Below are 19,790 nucleotides of genomic sequence, written 5' to 3'. Positions count from 1 at the left end.
GGACAAAACGTCCGCGCACATCCTAGACCCTTCCCCCCCACACAACAGCGTATAGACTACCTTAAGGGGAAACTAAATGACATCCATCTGCGACATACAGCTATCATGACACACAGACTGAAACTCACAACATATACCCAGGGTAATAGAGCGGGGAAGGCTTTGGCAACACTACTAAGACAGAAAAGACAGAATGCGAAAATACCATTCCTCATAAATTCTGAAGGAAACAAAATATACAATCCTCACGACATAAACGACATGCTGGCGGACTACTACGAAACATTATACAACCTTCAAAATGATGAACACACACATCAACCAATAGCAACGGAAATTGACACATTCTTAAAAGAAACTCAAATACAGCAACTCTCGCAATTTTACTAGAAGAACCCATCACCCCAAGCGAAATCACATACACTATCAAAACCCTCCCAAAAGGGAAATCTCCGGGTCCTGATGGCTTTACAAATTTATACTACAAGACCTTCTCCCATCTCCTGATCCCCAAACTGGAAAATTTATACAACAGTATTCTAACTACAGGCGTTATACCTAGAGACATGCTGTTAGCCCACATAACAACATTACCAAAACCAGGAAAGCCGCCACATAAATGCCAAAATTTGCGCCCCATATCGCTGCTAAACACAGACCTGAAAATACTGGCGAAAATCTATGCAAATAGGCTGGGAGACATCCTACCAAGATTAATAAGGGATGACCAGGTGGAGTTTGTTCGTGGCAGACAGGGATCAGATGGGACCAGGAAGTTACTCAACATCTTACACAAGATCCAGAAATCTGAGGAACCCAGTGTGGCACTGTCACTGGACACCGAGAAAGCCTTGACAGGCTAAACTGGGGAGACCTAGAAGCAGTGCTGCGGAGATTTGCATTCCCCACATGCTTCATTACACTGGTCTCTGCACTATACGATAACCCGACAGCAAAAATAGCTAATGGCGGCTTTACCTCCAAACCATTCCACATCTCAAATGGGTCTAGAGAGGGCTGCCCACTCTCCCCTTTACTTTATATATTGGCACTAGAACCTCTAGCTCAACACATAAGAGATTCCAGTGTAGTCCATGGGATACATATAGGGGGGAAATCACATAAGATCACCCGGTTTGCCCATGATGTAATGCTTACACTGTCTAAACCTGACACTTCCCTACCACAACTCCAAACTATACTAACAAGATTTAGCAACTGCTCGTACTATAAGCTAAATATTACTAAAACACAAGCTATGGGCTTCAACATCACTAAACCACGACTCACCCACTTACAAAGCCAACATACATATGACTGGAGATGCGATCACCTAACCTTCCTTGGAATTGACCTCACGCCCACAACACAAAAACTATATAAAGCGAACTATATAAAAATACTCAATGCAATTAAACAACAGCTACAAAATTGGAAGGGGAAATATATTTCATGGACAGGCCGAATAGCGGCGGTGAAAATGATGGTACTGCCAAGACTACAGTATCTCTTTAGAACTCTCCAGATAGGGCTGCAAAGACAGTTTTTCCAGGAAGCCCAATGCTCCATAACCCAATTCATCTGGGGAGGAAAACGACCTAGAATAGAAGCGGAAACCATGTACAGGCCCTTCAAGATGGGTGAGATGGGGGTACCAGACATCATGAAATATTACACAGCAGCCATAATGACCACACTCATATCCACCTCCCATCACACAACTCCACCAACATGGAGTCAAATAGAAGCAGCACACACGGACGGACTCACGATGTCCATGTTAGCTTGGGTGCCCAAACACATGAGACCGAAATATAAAAATATCTGCCCTACCACGGCAGCGACACTCCACATTTGGGACAAATACATCAAACAACACTATCCTGACTCACATGTATCCCCGGCCTTACAAATCAAAGCATTCCAAATCCTTATGCCAGGTTTTGATCACGGCCTATGGTATGAAAATGGGGTCACACGTCTATCCCAAATAATGACAAATGGCCGCCTGATAGACTTTAACTCCCTAACTAAACAATTTAACCTCCCTCATAGAGCCTATTTCTCGTACCTACAACTACAGTCATGGGTGAGGAAACACGTCGATATAAGTATAGCACAGGCACAGAACTACACACCAACGGAGTTAGAAAAAGTGTGTATGGCTCAAAAGCCACCTCAAAAAATGCTGTCCCTCCTGTACAAACTGACTAAGACATACGATCACGTAGGGAAACTAAGCTTCATGAAGGCGTGGGAAAAAGACCTAAACCAGCCTATACCAAACAAAATATGGTTACAAACGTTTGAGGCACACAAAAACACTGAACACTTCCCATATCGAAACCAGTAGGAAAGTGCTGTACCGCTGGTACATGGTACCGACTAGGCTACACAAACTCGATCACAACAAATCGGGGTCTTGCTGGAGATGTCTGGGGGAACCAGGGTCAATGCTCCACATCTGGTGGACTTGCCCGAAGATTAAGACCTTCTGGAAAGACGTCTCAGACATAATAACAGCATCCACCGGTAATACACTACCACTATCACCTGAAACTTATCTATTATTGATATTCCTACACGAACTACAAAAGGCAGATCTTTACCTAACATATCATATTGTCATAGCGGCGCTGACAACTATAAGTAAGGCATGGCTGAGCAGTACCCCACCAGGCACCCAGACGTGCATAGATACAATAGACACCACCAAAACATACGAAATAGAGGCAAGGCGACTGAGACCCACATACAAAACTTGGCAAACAACATGGCAAAAATGCCAAATGTTTACGTAGCTCCGATGCGAAACATCATTCACAAATGCATCTCCCAAGACACATCTTCTAAACAACGATTCGACCTTCCTACCCCCCTCCCCCCTCCCTCCTCACCTCCCCCCCTCCCCCTACCTTTATATCTAGGGTAACACCTCGTCGCAGAGACTTGGTGAATCTGACGACATACCTTAATACAGTTGCAGGTTACAAAGTTACACAGTTATGACATTGTCTAAAAATCAATAAAAATATTGAACACACAAAAAAAAAATTAACCCCAGATCGCCGCAATTGCGTCGATCGCGGGGTTAATGGTGCTCCGGTCTGCCTCTGTATTAGAGGCAGACCGGGACCACCGGATCCGGCTGTCCCAGCTCATGTGCCCGCTCTGACAGCATGTCAGAGCGAGCACATGTGCTGTGTTTACTTACCTTCCGCCTCCCTGCACTTCCGGGTTCATTGTGAAGTGCAGGGAGACGGATCAGTGCTGATCCTGCCCTCTGGTGAAAAAAAATAAAGTTAAATTAAAATCCCACCCCCCTTTACCCATTTTAATAAAAAATTAACCCCTTCCCTGCCAATTGATCACTGACTACAGTGATTAATTGGCAGGGATTACATTTTACTATGATCTGATTTTTTTTTTTAACCCCTGAGGGTTAATTCTTTTTTTTTTTTTTTTACCCTCAGGGGTTAAATATATTTTATTAATTAATTTAAATATTTTACAATTATAAATCTAGCTAGCCGAGAAGGGGGGAAGTTAGTGGTGAATTGGGGGATTTAGTGTTAGGCTAACTAGGGGTTAACATTAAAAAAAGTTTTAAAATAAGCTTTAAAAAGTTAAAAAATTAAGTTAAAAAAAGTTTTAATAACGTTTAAGTAAAAAATAAAAAAAAATAACCCCTTTACCCAGTCCAAATAAAAATTAACCCCTTCCCTGCCAGTCGATCACTGCCTACAGTGTTCAAAATACACATCACAGTATTATACTGTGATCTAATTTTTTTTAACCCCTGACGATGAACTTTTATTTATTTTTTAACCCTCAGGGCTTAAATTTATTTAATTAACTAATTTAAATATTGTATAATTAAATATTTTGCTAGCTGGGGTGGGTGGGAGTTATGGGAAAATGGGGAATTTACTGTTAGTGCTGCTTACTGCTAGTTATAGCAGCACTCAAACCAGATTGCGATATTTGTATCCAGCATTTGTTTCTTAATTAGTACATTTAGAACTATATAGATGTCTATATATTGGGATTGGCCAATCTAATAACGTGACCTCAAAAGGGGAGGATTCAAAGGACCCACAGGACATTTAAAAATGGAGGATTCTTGAGGCTACACTATAGCTCACTGAGGAAACTCATGGATGAGTGAAAAGCATTTTGGCAAATTTGGACTTTACATTGGACTTTTTATTTTTATAATATATACTATATGTTTTTTCTTGTTAACAATAAATTTAAATTTTATTTCAATTGTATATGCTGTTCCAATCAAGTCCTTGAAGCCTCAAAGAATCTTGGGGGAACTGCGTAAGTGCCACCCGGAGGAAAGTGGCACTCTGCTAATTACCCTCAGAGCCAGGCTTTGAAGGCTCTTAAAAAAGTGAGCGCAATACTTACTGTGACAAAAACCACTTTGCCACTGGGCTTTGGAGAGGACTACTTGCCAGCCTTCTACCCTGTGACTATGGCCCCTTAAATTTATTTTGACTGTAAGACCCTAATTGGTCCTATTGGGACAGCCTGTGACCAGCGGGTGGTGGCTATTCATATAAATGGGGGGACGTAATGTTTTTATTTAATTAATTAATTAGGGGCCCCACCTGCCACTCATGGGTGGGGAATCTAATTAAAGGGGGGACCTAATGTCCCCTCTAGACCCTACCCATGGCAGCGGGTGGGGACCTTAATAAATAATGGGGGGACCAAATGTCCCCCCCAGGACTCCACCCATGAGCAGCAGATGGGTACCCTAATTAATTAAAGGGGGGGACCTAATGTCCCCTCCATTCCTGTCAGGATCGGGACAGGGATCCAACACGCAGAGTACAAACAGTAGCCAGATACGTATACCGGACCTTAGAATGGCCGGACTAACGTAAGTAGTACAGTATAGAATGGTCAAAGACAAGCCGAGGTCGAGGGTAACAGAAGACAGGTAAGCGAGAGACAAGCCGAATCAAGGGTAACAGAGATAAGCAGAGTAAGGTAAACAAGCCGGGTCAAAACCAAAAGGGATAATAGAATACACAAGCACTGAGTGACTAGAACAAGCTAGAACCACGACAGGGCAATGAGCTAATGAAAGAAGCTCTGTTAAATACCCTGTTCAGAGCAGTAACCACGCCTCCGAGGCGTCCTGATTGGTCCTGCAGCAATTGACTGACAGGTCGTTCCGGGGGAGTGTCCTGATGACTACTTCCTGCCTAGATGCTGTAAAAGGCAGTCACTCCCTCGCGGCCGGCCTAGCATGACCGGATAGACCGCGGGGAAGGGAGCCATCAGACCGTCTGCATGGAGGAACAGCTAAGTCTCTACCTCTTTCGGAGGTAGAGACCACAGGTACCCTGACAGTACCCCCCCTCTCAGATACGCCCACCGGGCGGAATGAACCGGGACGAGATGGGAAGCGAGAGTGATACGCCCTACGGAGACGGGGAGCATGAACATCCTCCTGAGGTACCCAACTCCTCTCCTCAGGACCATATCCCTTCCAATCAACCATATATTGTACTCTCCCCCGGGAGATTCGAGAATCAATAATAGAGTTAACCTCATACTCCTCCTGACCCTCCACCTGAACGGAGCGAGGAGGGGCTATTGTGGAGGAAAATCTGTTACATATGAGTGGTTTCAGCAATGAAACGTGAAACGAGTTCGGGATGCGTAAGGTATTAGGAAGAGCTAAACGATACGCAACTGGATTGATACGGGTCAGCACCCTGTAGGGTCCAATATAACGAGGAGCGAACTTCATGGAGGGCACTTTTAAACGGATGTTCCTCGTGCTCAGCCATACCCTATCACCAGGAACAAAGACCGGAGCCGCCCTTCTACGTTTATCAGCGTGTTTCTTGACCAACATAGAGTTGTGCACAAGGATTTGTCGAGTTTGATCCCACAACTTCCTCAAATTGGCAACATGAACATCAACCGACGGTACCCCCTGGGAAGGAGAATCCGAAGGAAGAATAGACGGATGAAAACCATAATTCATGAAGAAGGGGCTTGAATGAGTAGAATCGCAAACAAGATTGTTGTGTGCAAACTCCGCCCAAGGAATCAAACCGACCCAATCATCCTGGTGTTCAGAAACAAAGCATCGTAAATATTGTTCAATTTTCTGGTTGGTACGTTCAGCAGCTCCGTTAGACTGAGGATGATAGGCAGAAGAAAAGTTTAATTTAATACCAAGTTGAGAGCAGAAGGACCTCCAAAAGCGGGAAACAAATTGGGAGCCTCTGTCCGATACAATTTGAGAGGGTATCCCATGTAGGCGAAAAATCTCCTTAGCGAATATCTCTGCCAATTCGGGAGAAGACGGGAGTTTAGGCAGGGGAATGAAGTGTGCCATCTTAGTAAACCTGTCAACCACGGTGAGGATAACAGTCTGTCTTTTAGAGATAGGTAGATCGACAATAAAGTCCATGGCCAAACAGGACCATGGTCTTTCTGGAACCTCCAAGGGTTGCAGGAATCCACATGGAAGCGTATGGGGTTGTTTGGTTTTAGTACAAACTTCACATGCAGCGATGAACTCCTCAATATCCCTCCGTAAAGCAGGCCACCAGAAGTCCTTAGAGATCAACGCGAAAGTCTTGCGAATACCAGGATGTCCCGCCATCTTGCTATTATGTAAACACTGTAAAAGTTCCAGTTGAAGAGCAGGAGGAACGAAATGACGGCCCGCAGGAGTCTGTTTAGGTGCTAGATGTTGCAACTTAATGATCTCGGCCAATAATGGAGAATGAATCCTGAGATTCGTATTAGCAATGATATTGCATTTCGGAACTATAGAAGAAAGAACTGGTTCAGGTACAGTAGAAGGTTCATATTGGCGAGATAATGCATCGGCTTTAGAGTTTTTAGAACCAGGTCTGTAAGTCAGTACATAATTGAAGTGAGTCAGGAATAAGGACCAACGAGCTTGTCTAGAGGATAAGCGCTTAGCCTCCCCAATATAGGACAAGTTTTTGTGGTCCATCAAAATCGTAATAGGGTGTAGGGTCCCCTCCAACAAATGTCTCCACTCCTTTAAGGCTTTAATGACTGCTAACAGTTCCCTTTCCCCGATGTCATATCTGCTCTCAGGCCCAGAAAATTTCTTAGAGAAGAAACCACAAGGGTGTAACGGTTTATCCACCCCTAACCTTTGAGACAGAACAGCCCCAACTGCTGTCTCAGAGGCATCGACCTCGAGCAAGAAAGGCAGAGTCGTATCAGGATGGACTAGAATGGGAGCCGAGGCAAAAAGTTCCTTGAGAGTCTTGAAAGCACCCAGAGCCTCCTTAGACCAGAACTTAGTATCAGCCCCTTGTTTGGTCATATTGGTAATAGGCGCAATGATAGAGGAGTATCCTTTAATGAAGCGCCTATAGTAGTTGGAAAAACCAATAAACCTTTGGATAGCCTTGAGTCCTTTGGGCAAGGGCCAGTCTAAAATAGATTGAAGTTTTACAGGATCCATTTTAAAACCTTCCCCAGAAATCACGTATCCAAGAAAGTCTACCTGAGACTGATCAAAACTGCACTTCTCCAATTTGCAATATAGACCATGTTGCAGCAGCTTGTGTAATACCTTTCTGACCTGTCTATGGTGAGTCTCAATCTCCTTAGAGTGTATTAGTATGTCGTCCAGGTAAACGATAACACAATCATGCTGAAACTCCCTAAGTACCTCATTAATCAAATCTTGAAATACTGCAGGAGCACTGCATAGTCCAAATGGCATAACAGTGTATTCGTAATGGCCATACCGGGTATTGAATGCCGTCATCCACTCGTGACCTTGCTGGATTCTCACCAAATTGTAAGCCCCTCTGAGATCTAACTTGGTGAAGATTTTGGAGCCCTTAAGACGATCAAATAACTCGGTAATCAGTGGGATAGGATAGGCATTTCTGACAGTTATTTTATTCAAGCCTCGGTAATCGATACAAGGTCTCAGCGTGCCATCCTTCTTCTTAATGAAAAAGAACCCAGCCCCGGCCGGAGAAGAAGACCTCCTGATGAATCCCTTTTCTAAATTCTCCCGAATATACTCCTCTAGAACCGAGTTTTCCTGAACAGACAAAGGATATACATGGCCCCTCGGAGGCATAGTGCCGGGTAGAAGCTTAATCTTACAGTCAAATGACCTGTGTGGAGGCAAAGAATCGGCATTCTTCTTGTCAAACACTGCCCTTAAGTCTAGGTAAAGGTCTGGTATTTGTCTTTTTGTGGACTGAGTAGGATTCTCCGGTATGTTAATATTAGCTAATGGAGAAACCTTGCACAAACACCGATCCTGGCAGCCCTGGCCCCACGAGAGTATCTCTCCTAACTCCCAATCGATAATAGGGTTATGTTTTTTCAACCATGGGTACCCCAGAACTATGGGAACGGAAGGAGACGAAATGAGCAGAAGAGATAAATTCTCCACGTGTAGGATACCAACATTTAAATTAATGGGTATGGTCTCACGAAAGATAACAGGGTCTAGTAGTGGTCTACCATCTATGGCCTCAACGGCCAAAGGTGTCTCCCTTAGCTGGGATGGGAAATTGTTCTTACTAGCAAAGGCTTGGTCGATAAAATTCTCAGCAGCACCGGAATCTATCAATGCCATAGCCCTTACTACTTCCTTCCCCCAAGTTAAGGAAACTGGTAGCAGAAGCCTGTGATCTTTATAATCAGGAGTAGAGGACAAAATAGAAACACCCAAGGCCTGTCCTCTAGAGAGACTTAGGTGCGAGCGTTTCCCGGGCGGTTAGAACAGTTCGAGAGTAAATGACCCTTGGCTCCACAATACATACACAAACCCTCTCTTCTCCTGTGCTGTCTTTCCTCCTCAGAGAGGCGGGTATACCCTATCTGCATAGGTTCAGTAAGCAAAGATATCATGGAGTCAGGACTTGGAACAGCGGGAGCTAACCTAAAAGAAGGTCTCTGGTTCCTCTCTCGAGTGTTCTGTCTCTCTCTTAGACGTTCATCTATACGAGAGATGAACAAAATTAAATCCTCTAAATTCTCAGGGAGTTCTCTGGTAGCAACCTCATCAAGGATTACATCAGATAGGCCATTCAAAAATACATCCATATACGCCTGCTCATTCCACTTGATTTCTGCCGCCAGAGACCTGAACTCTAGTGCATAATCCACCAGTGTTTGGTTCTCCTGTCTCAGGCGCAACAGTAATCTGGCTGCATTAACCTTTCTACCTGGAGGGTCAAATGTTCTTCTAAAAGCAGCTACAAATGCGTTATAGTTATAAACTAATGGATTATCGTTCTCCCATAGTGGGTTGGCCCATCTCAGAGCTTTCTCAATGAGTAGGGTGATAATAAATCCTACTTTTGCCCTATCTGTAGGATAAGAGCGAGGTTGCAATTCAAAGTGGATACTAATTTGGTTTAAAAAACCACGACACTTCTCAGGAGCCCCACCATAGCGTACTGGGGGGGTAATGTGAGAAGAAGCACCCACTGTGGCTACCTCTAGACCTGAACCGACAGGAGAAACAGGGGTATTACGTATCTCCTCTGGTGGGTTATTGGCACAAGCTAATAGAGCCTGTAGCGCAAGCGCCATCTGATCCATTCTGTGATCCATGGCTTCAAACCTAGGATCAGGAGCAGCCAGCTGACTGTTTGTACTTGCAGGATCCATTGGCCCTGTCGTAATGTCAGGATCGGGACAGGGATCCAACACGCAGAGTACAAACAGTAGCCAGATACGTATACCGGACCTTAGAATGGCCGGACTAACGTAAGTAGTACAGTATAGAATGGTCAAAGACAAGCCGAGGTCGAGGGTAACAGAAGACAGGTAAGCGAGAGACAAGCCGAATCAAGGGTAACAGAGATAAGCAGAGTAAGGTAAACAAGCCGGGTCAAAACCAAAAGGGATAATAGAATACACAAGCACTGAGTGACTAGAACAAGCTAGAACCACGACAGGGCAATGAGCTAATGAAAGAAGCTCTGTTAAATACCCTGTTCAGAGCAGTAACCACGCCTCCGAGGCGTTCTGATTGGTCCTGCAGGAATTGACTGACAGGTCGTTCCGGGGGAGTGTCCTGATGACTACTTCCTGCCTAGATGCTGTAAAAGGCAGTCACTCCCTCGCGGCCGGCCTAGCATGACCGGATAGACCGCGGGGAAGGGAGCCATCAGACCGTCTGCATGGAGGAACAGCTAAGTCTCTACCTCTTTCGGAGGTAGAGACCACAGGTACCCTGACAATTCCCCACCCATGATCCAAAGATGGGGACCCTAAATAAATAATGGGGAGGACCTAATTTCTCCTCCAGGTCACCACCCATGAGCGGCGGGTGGGAACCCTAATTAATTAAATGGGGAACCTAATATTCCCCCTGATCTCCACCCATGAGGGGCGGGTGGGGACCCAAAATAAATAAATAATGGGGGTGGACCTAATGTCCCCCCTGGTCCCCACCCATGAGCAGCAGGTGGGTAACCCTAAATAATGGGGGGAACTAATGTCCCCTCCAGGTCCCCACTCATGAGCAGTGGGTTGGGACCCTAATTAATTAAAGGGGGTCTGGTGTCCACCCATGAGCGGGTGGGACCCTTAATAAATAGAGGGGGGACTTAATTATCCCCCGTGGTCCCCATCCATGAGCAGCAGGTGGGGACACTAATTAATTAAAGGGGAAACCTAATGTCCCCCCAGATCCCCACCCATGAGCAATTGGTGGGGACCCAAATTAAATAAAAAATGGGGGGACCATGAGTGGTGCTCTGACAGGTAAATTAAGAGACTGATGGGTAAGTCTCTACATTTACCTGTCACAGCACTCTGATTGGTTGGCTTGAAATCCAACCAATCAGAGTGCTCTGTGTCATGTTACACAGCCTGGGAAAGTTCTTTGGAAAGTTCATAACACTGTGATTGGTTGCTTTCAATTTGAATTTGCCGCTCATGGGTGGGGACCAGGGGGGACATTAGGTCTCCGTGTTTATATTAATAGCCCCCACCTGCAGGTCATGGTGGGGATGCGGGGGGCACTATGTCCCCACCATTTTAGTTATTTGTGTTCACCACCATGGGAGAATGGGGGGGATCTGTGCCAATAACTGCCCAGTCACTTGTACTTTTCAGTTTGTTTAGGAGACATGCCCCTACTCGCGGCATGCCATGAGTAGGGGCATGCAGGAGGATTTAATCTCCCTTTTATTAATATGGTGACCCCACGTAGGTTTTAATGTGGGGAGGAGGTAGGAATAGTTATTTATTACAAGGAGGGAGCTGGTAGCGCTGCCGGCTCCCTCTTTGTTTTCTTTTGGGAGTGCTTGCGCACTGTTATTTCTCCATGCCGTGGGGGTTAATTCCCCAGAATCACGGAGTCTATTAAATGAACAAAACAAAATGAAAAGGCCCTTTTCGTTTCATTTATATTTCGTTTGTAGGGCTTTCATTTACGTTTTAGTAAATGAAAATGAAAAAAAACTAATTTTCTGACTAAATCGTATTCGTACGAAAACAAATGCACATGTTTAATTATTTTATCAAAATCAGCAGATGTTTCTGATAGCTGGTTATTTATTAATGTAAAAGTGAAGATTCATTAAATTGATATACCGATAATTAAATAAGACTGGTGAAATGCCATAGATATAATATGTAATTAGTTCTACAGTGTTCATTGTCAGGTTCATATGAAAATCTGTATTTCGTCTGCAGGAATGTGATTAGAATATGTCCTAAATTAGACAATTTTATACACAGACAAAGCCAATAGTGTATAGTCCCAGTGTATTAATTGTAGGGGCATTTACTTATTGTTACAAATGGATATTTCATTCATTATTTTTTTTTTAAACAAGCCAGACCTTTCCTCTATGCTATGCTAACAACTAATTAATGCTTAAATGAGGTTTAAAGTTTCACTTTATAACAATAGTATGTAAACTCACCTGTCAAACCTGTTAATTGAGTCCTGTGCTCATGTACATTTAAAACTCCATAACCTCAGGCAGGAGAATTACTCAGAAATATTGAGTTCTCTCTTGTGTGAGTTACTGTATATACTCTTTGTGATTCTGGAAAGCATATGATAAAGAAATTACAGAATACGACCTGCAGTATTCTCATAGTTCCTTATATTCACATTACAATTATTTTAATTGAAATTCATGTTCATTTTGTGTGCGTTTTGTGTCTAGAAACTACCCTTATTGCAGGAAATAAAGATCCAAAGTTTATTAAATATCAACAAGTTTATTTTTTCGATTTACAAAATGTTTACTTTTTTTTGTTTTAATATGAAAATATATGAAAGTGAAAAGAACATTTGATCAATGTTACAGAAAACAGACAAAAATAAATATCATTCACTTCATCAAAATATAAAAACAATTCATTATGCAAAGGATATATAAGGCACTTTCTGCTTCATTTTATCCGTAACAAACAATGTCTTCTGTTCCGAATCCTTACTCTTACTTTGGCACTGCAATGGAAAACACAAAAATATGTAAGGGACAAAATAGGTCATATCGAATACAGCTTTTGTTCATTTTGTTAATTTCACACTGTAGTGTAAAGGATCATATTACTATAATCGCAAAGTACTCTTTTTTAAAGAACTAAATACAATTTTATATGGGGAAGCTTGTCCTAATATGAGTGGACGATCGCAATGGACACGAGAGCCAACAATCACTGTGGCCAATATATTAAATTTAATGACTTGGTAAATGGGTGTAAGTCAGTTATGTGAGGGACATGGCAATGCTCACCAAATTTGTATGAAGCTTTGAATCCTTCATATTGGATGGAGAAATCAGTAAGAAATTGTAGAACCATTGAATTTCCACTTGAAGTAATAGAACGGGGATATTCAATACCACAAAATTGTCCTATCAGTGGAGAGGCAGCATCTGGTCCATTATAAATTGACAGAGAGTCACTTCTGCACATCCAATAGAACATAGGCTCAAGCTCAAAGTCGTTTATAGTCAAAGAGATCTATAAGAATCAAGAACAAATAATATGTTTTAGTACCCTGCATGTCACAAAACCCAAAGATAGATAGATGCCTTATAATGCCAGCTAATTAAGTTAATTCCTCAAATTGTACTTTTCCATCTGCCTTTTGAATCCTGACAATCAAACTTTATCAAACAAGAGCAAATGTAGGAGATTTCAAAAAGCCAAATTAATAATTTCACTATACAGAACATTTGTTATATATGATGATAGTAAATTACAAAATTGTAGCCATATTGGCAGAGTTTGAGTGTTTTTATATGAGACCACATGTTGGATTTCATTTTACAACATTTGTTGCAGCAGCAGAGATTGTTCTGGAGAGTCCACAGTATTTTCCTATAGAGCAATTGCTTTTTTCTTCCATGAAAAACATCATACCTTGTACTGAGGAGGAGCGGAAATTATCCATGTACAGTTCAAATTTGGAGAGTAGCCGGTCGGGTATCCAGGAGAAGTGAAGTTCTTTGCAGGAGCATAAAACTCACCTCCACATTGTACTGTAAGGGAAGGATTGATTATAGTAAAGTAGAGTATAATTTCTATATGTTTTAAATATTTTTACTGATTTTAGAAAAGAAGAAAATTACTAACGTCAATTAAAATTAAATATACAAAGTTAAAAGTAATAACCTTTAAAATACATTTTCTTTTAGTAGAAAACTATTCAGAGAGACAGCTGGCATATTAATAATGCTAAAGGGAATGAACTACATGTGATTTATTTTTGATCTATAGTGTGCATGCAATAATATAGAGCAATCATTAATTTCCCCTAAAAAGTTAGCTCTTTAACAAGAATAATATCTAGGATAAAACTTGCATGATATATTTAGATATAGCAATAGAAGTACCTCCTGCTGCTAGCTTTGCATATTTTTGCACTTTTTTAAGGGCATTGCGCCCATCTTTTATAAGACTTCACTCCCTGGTTTTGCTCTTTTTCTATCCATTTGAGATTTACCTTTTGCAACGGTCACAGTTCTACACAGAATAAGAGCTTTTCTAATGTAGTTCTACTTATATTGTTGTCACTTCATTTACAATAAGCTGGATGTAGAGAAAGTGCTGTTTTGTCAGCCCTCAAGAAAACCTTCATGTAGAGTTAAAAATGACATTTTCTAGTCTATATATTCTTCAAGATATTTAGAACCAAATGTAACATAGAAAATGAAACTTATAATTAACAGATTTCCTATATATAACACTATTTAATTATATACTTAGAATTATACCGCAATAAAACTTAGTTCACTGTGACTCGTAGCTAAGGAAAATGCTTTTTCACCTTTAGTGTAATGTGTCTGATGGATAAGGTCTTGTAAGATGTGCTATAAAATCAGAAATACAATAAGACCAGGAAACAAAGCAATGTTAAAATTACCTGACTTATAGGTGATATTGAAACCTCTTCCACTTCCATTCTGGTTAGAGACAAACTCAATGAGCACCTGGTTAGATAATGATGTCATTGGAAGGATCAGTGGCATACCACATGTCTTGTCTAATAGCACAGGAGACGTCTTACTGGGTCCATCATAAATTCTAATATAGTCTGCAGAGCAGCCAATAGAGGATTCAACATCAAGAAAATCAAATTTAAGAACAACCTGCAAATAATAATAAAGAAAAATGAATAATAACATTTTTACAATATTGTGAGGTAAAATGAGTTCACTGATCCTAGAATGTAATCAAAAATAAAAGCAAACAAGGCAGTGTGGCTGTATACCATTAAGGGGGAACCAACAACATATTACAATGGAATGAAATATACCTTAAGGACTTTATCCGTAAAGGCTGAATAAGCGGTTACCCCCCTTGAACTTTACTGCAAGGTACATGGTAATGCAACAGTTTATTACCTGTCCAGATGGAACTCTGATCAGCCAAACACAGTTGCTGTTATTGGGGTAACTATTTGGGTAGTTGGCTGAGGTCACTGTACCAGTGACATTACTAAGCAGCATTGAGCAGACATCTGCAAGTAAAACAGAAAAAGTGAGATCACGGAAGAAACATAGAAATCTGATTAGAGAGTTATTTTATATCATGTTATTGTATCTGTTCCTCTCCTGTTGGATCTCCCATTTCCAAGAACGATCTCACTCATGCAAACAATACCTTAATATCTTTCTGTCCTCATCCATATTTGTCTCACTTTCTATGTGCAGGTAGCACAGTGATCCGTTCTAGCTATAACCCAATGTTAGCAGATAAAGGAATCACATAATTGACAACTCACCACACTTGTAAAGGGCATTGATTTTAGAAACATCCAGGGTACTAAGTCCATCTCTCTGTCCGATGGGTTTAGAAGGATCAGGCTTAGGGATGATTGTGTTTTTTCCTGATGTGTTACTGAATGCATAGCTACAAAGAAGGAAGACAACCAACTGTCAATAAGCAGGACCTTTTTGTGAAATGTATTAAAGGAACACTCCATGAACACTGTAACTGTTATGGAGACAGTAATACGCTTGCACCTGTTTTACCTGGGGTGCCTGCTCTCTGCCTCTCAGCACTGCAGGACTTAGCGCAGGAAAACTTACAGAAGTGTCTAGCAGGAGCTTCCAGCTCTCAATATCAATAGAGGAGAGACAACTGATGTATCCCAAGAAAGATATCAAACTGTTAGCAAATTATTTAACTACTTAAATTAGGGAAGGGGCTCCAGGGCACTCCCGGCATTATAACCATTACAGTGTAATATAGTGGTTATGATGCTTTGAGTTTTTGTTTAATTACATTCAGTATTGAAAATCTATGTAGAACAGATAGGAAATCACTGGTACATTCTACCCATGGACATACAGGACATTTGGTATTGTATTTAGCAATGTACTTCAGAGAGGCAGTATGCTACTTACGTGGGATAATGCATCACAGAGTAGTAGTCATATTCCATATTCAGGTTATTCGTGTCCATCTTTGCAAAGCCACCAAGATTTTCTAAAAGAGAAAACAGACAAATCAATAACTGCTCAATGTTTCTAATAGGATGTTTAAGAATGTACCTAGATGATGTGTGGATACAAAGATCTATATAATTTGTTCCTCACTTCTCCTCAGTATTAACATGCAATGGAGTTAAGCTGAACTTAATTGCAGGATAAATCTTGAAATAATGGTAAAACGTCCCTCACTTTTTATTTATTACACTAATTCAGTTAAATTAAATAATATTAATTTAGTTAAACAAGTGTAAAATAAATACTTTATTGGCTCTTTGTTTTTACTTTTTATGATTTCAGAATTAATAAGTGAGTTACAATATTTTACTCTTACAGAGATTATGTATTTATGATATGGATTAGCACTGCACTGGTTACCTGGTGATATATACTCGGTCATAATGGTAACATAGTTATCACGGTCGCTCCGGGAATGCTCATGTTGAAATCCCAGACTATGTTCTAGCTCATGCTGAATGGTCCCTCTGGACATGCAACTTTTGGAATTTAAATATATATTCTGGGTGCCTCCAATTCTTCCAACATTGGATGCACAGCTGGTGACATAAAAAAAAGAATCATTATTAATTAAATACATTTTGAACAATATATTGAACAATCACAGATGTATGGTAGTCATAACTGGAGGTTCACTCTTATATATAGTGTATCAATACGTTTACATTAAACAACAGATCATAGGATACACCAGTTAAAATAGTATTAATTTGAATAACTAAAGAAAGAGAGTGCAAGCAAACCTTAAGGGCATAATAGATCTAAAAAGTATCCCTGCAGGTTTCTTGTACTGTAACAGCAACCCAAAAATTAATCAAATATAACTTTTAATAGAAAAATATTTAAAAAGAAAGCAGGGTCGCTATATAAAGATAAATATATCGGGGTGACACCGTTTTAGCTAATATCTCCCGTTTGGTTTTTCCCCTCTGTTTTTCCACTATTTATATTTATATAGCGACCCTGCTTTCTTTTTAAATATTTTTCTATTAAAAGTTATATTTTATTAATTTTTGGGTTGCTGTTACAGTACAAGAAACCTGCAGGGATACTATTTAGATTTATTATGCCCTTAAGGTTTGCTTGCACTCTCTTTGTTTAGTTATTCTTTATCTAGGGGTTACCCCCATTAACTTCAAGCAACCTGACACATTCTCTTTACTTTTTCTCTATAGTAACAATAGTATTAATATGAGAACAAATTACTGATTCCCTATGTATTAATATGAAAAGGCTACAATTCAGCCCTCCATATGAGCTGGAAAGGTCTGTCTGTCACCTAAGTGAAAACATTTTAAAGCACGCACCCTTTGTAAATTACTTTGGGTCTTTTAAATTATACACTCCTGGTGTATCTCAACATATAAAAGAAAGGTTTCAGTACTTACCCTCCTGTTTCCACAATATTCAGGTAGGACACCTCGGTTGTATGATTAACAAATCGCACACAGGTTACAGATTCAATCTCTTGCATTGCATTCTTAAACAGATCCACCTGATCAGTAGCTACAAGAAAAAAAGGAGATAAGATTCTTCATGTATTAAATAAAATCCTTAAATTTGTGTAAATAATGACTGAATAAAACAAGAAAACTCACTGTATTTAGGGGAAAGGCTGTAAGGCACAATGACAGTCCCGTTTGCAGACTTTGGCCAGAAACATCCTGCATCTTTTATGGCACTGCGACCCGCTCTGTTTATGATAATATCACCATCGTGTACCGGAATATTAAAGTCTGCAAATAGAAGAGAAAAGGATAAAAGACCCCCATTCAGTTACAGTGACTTTACAGCAAAACTTTCAAAACAGATTTTTTTTTTCTAGATTAGCTCAGTTTTATTTAATTACTTATTTAATTGACTGTTTAGTATAAATAGGTAAATAAAGTTTCAAGCAATGCTGTGCACATCAAACTCATAAACTCTTTTAGGAAGAGGTCTTAGTAAAAATAAATCTCAATTGCAACATACCCTAAGAGTATATAGTGGGATCAGCATTGTCAAAATAAATTCTTAAGAAAAAACAACCACTTATCCACGTGCATTAACAACTTACCACCACGTAAAGACAAGAGTCTGGCTTGACTTTAATTATCTTACGTACTGTGATATTTAGATAAACAGACACGCAGACAGTTAAACAGAGAGAAAGAAAGACAGACAGAGAGAACATACCTGCACATTTTGTAGAACTTAAAAAATAGAGAAAGATAGATAGATAAATAGATAGGAGAGATTACTCAGACAGTGAGCATCAATATATCATGCAACTGATAGAAAAATACATGTATATATTTACTTTTGTTTCCACTAATAAGCCGGGTGAATACATCCAGAGTTTCTGTTTTATTTTCATCTGTGGGTAAAAATAGTGTGACATGGTAAATAAAGATACATTTATTCTAACAGATAATTATAAATTACATTTATTCTAACAGATATTCAGATTTTTCTTGAATCTAAGATGTTTCAGTTTGTTCCAAATATCAAAAATACATAGCACCAGGATGGCTTCCAACCCAATCTGTTTGCTTAGTAAATCTTTCCAGTCAGTAATTCTAAATATTTTGTGCCTCATACTGAAAATTGAAAGGTAGATAATCACTTACATTGTTCTTCCAGTTCAGGTGTGGAATCCTAAAAAACAAATAGTATTGGATTATTGAAAAGTTTTATGTGACATACATGGACATTTTCATTACCTGGACTTAGGGATTGAAGAGCAGTAACAAAATCAGCATTTAAGATGTAGAGTGTTACCTGAAATGGTTTTGGTATTGGAATACTTTGTGCAGGCCCCACCACAAAGACCAGTAGAACAATGATGAATGTCAGATACATGCTTCTTGGTGAAGTGTTGTTATCAGAATGATGCTAACTTGCTACTCTCTCGCTCTATGTGAGTGCAGCCTTAGATGCCCCTTATATTCAGCAAGTGAGGGGACATTAACCAATCAGCAGACAGAATGGAAGATCTAAGCCATAATGCATGAGAGACCCTGGGGCCTTGTCCTGTCTTTCACAGGTAGAAACAATGAATTGCTGATGTGAGTATCGCAGGGAGTGTCTTTGGAGCCAATATTGCATGAGATTAAGTCAGTTTTCACATTAATACCTCATTATACATCTACAATTAGAGTAAGACATGTAGAAGGGTCACTTAATTATTATTCTCACCATGTGTTTTAAAGTGATAATTGTTTTATTTAATATAAAAATCTGATATCTACGTATAGAATATGCAGGAAAAGAAGAGGGAAAGCTCTAAAACTGGAAAAATAGGGAATCACCAGAAACCTATAGAGACAGTATATATCAAGTATGTAAACTATAAAAGTAGCAACAAATATCCAGGAGCTTTCTGAGGAAGTGGATGTAGTAATAAAACAGTTTAAAAATACACACTAAAATTTAGTGGTTATAAAATACACATAAATATCTTAGGTGTTCAATATGAGAAATTATTTGTATGGCATAAGAATCCTTAACCCTGGAAGGAAGAAATATCCCAGGGCAAATTTGACCCCTTGCCAGAAATTCTACTTTTATAAGGATAAAAGGGAGTAGCAAAAATTTATGAAATCGTTATATGTGTATCGTTTATTGACAGGCAAATTCAATATATGTTATATTCTAGCAGAGCCAGAACTGGTTGCTATAAGCAATAAAAATCGCTGAAAACAACTGAGAGTTAAAAAAAAAAACATTTATTCCAAGATAGTAAAAAATATATAATTAAAAATGAGTCCACCATATGTGTACCAGTCAATTTAGGGTAAAAGATACAAAGCAATCTTATTACCAGGCACG

General features: G+C 40.1%; 1 protein-coding gene across 1 annotated transcript; it reads right to left on the bottom strand.

The window, feature by feature from the left end:
• Positions 1 to 1,498: 1,498 nt before the first annotated feature.
• Positions 1,499 to 18,821, bottom strand: LOC134610212 (embryonic protein UVS.2-like). Its single transcript, XM_063453230.1, has 14 exons — positions 18,741 to 18,821; positions 18,590 to 18,617; positions 18,280 to 18,336; positions 17,579 to 17,716; positions 17,369 to 17,486; positions 16,341 to 16,519; positions 15,879 to 15,960; positions 15,254 to 15,381; positions 14,874 to 14,989; positions 14,393 to 14,618; positions 13,390 to 13,508; positions 12,759 to 12,987; positions 12,463 to 12,469; positions 1,499 to 1,598 (listed from the first exon to the last, which is right to left on the bottom strand). Exons 1-14 carry the CDS (start codon positions 18,819 to 18,821, stop codon positions 1,499 to 1,501), a joined length of 1,608 nt encoding a protein of 535 aa, XP_063309300.1.
• Between the last annotated feature and the right edge of the window lie 969 nt (positions 18,822 to 19,790).

Source organism: Pelobates fuscus, chromosome 1 (genome assembly GCF_036172605.1).
Source record: "Pelobates fuscus isolate aPelFus1 chromosome 1, aPelFus1.pri, whole genome shotgun sequence".
NCBI lineage: Eukaryota > Metazoa > Chordata > Amphibia > Anura > Pelobatidae > Pelobates > Pelobates fuscus.
Note: the sequence above shows the minus strand (reverse complement) of the source record. Positions and strands in the feature narration are given on the sequence as shown.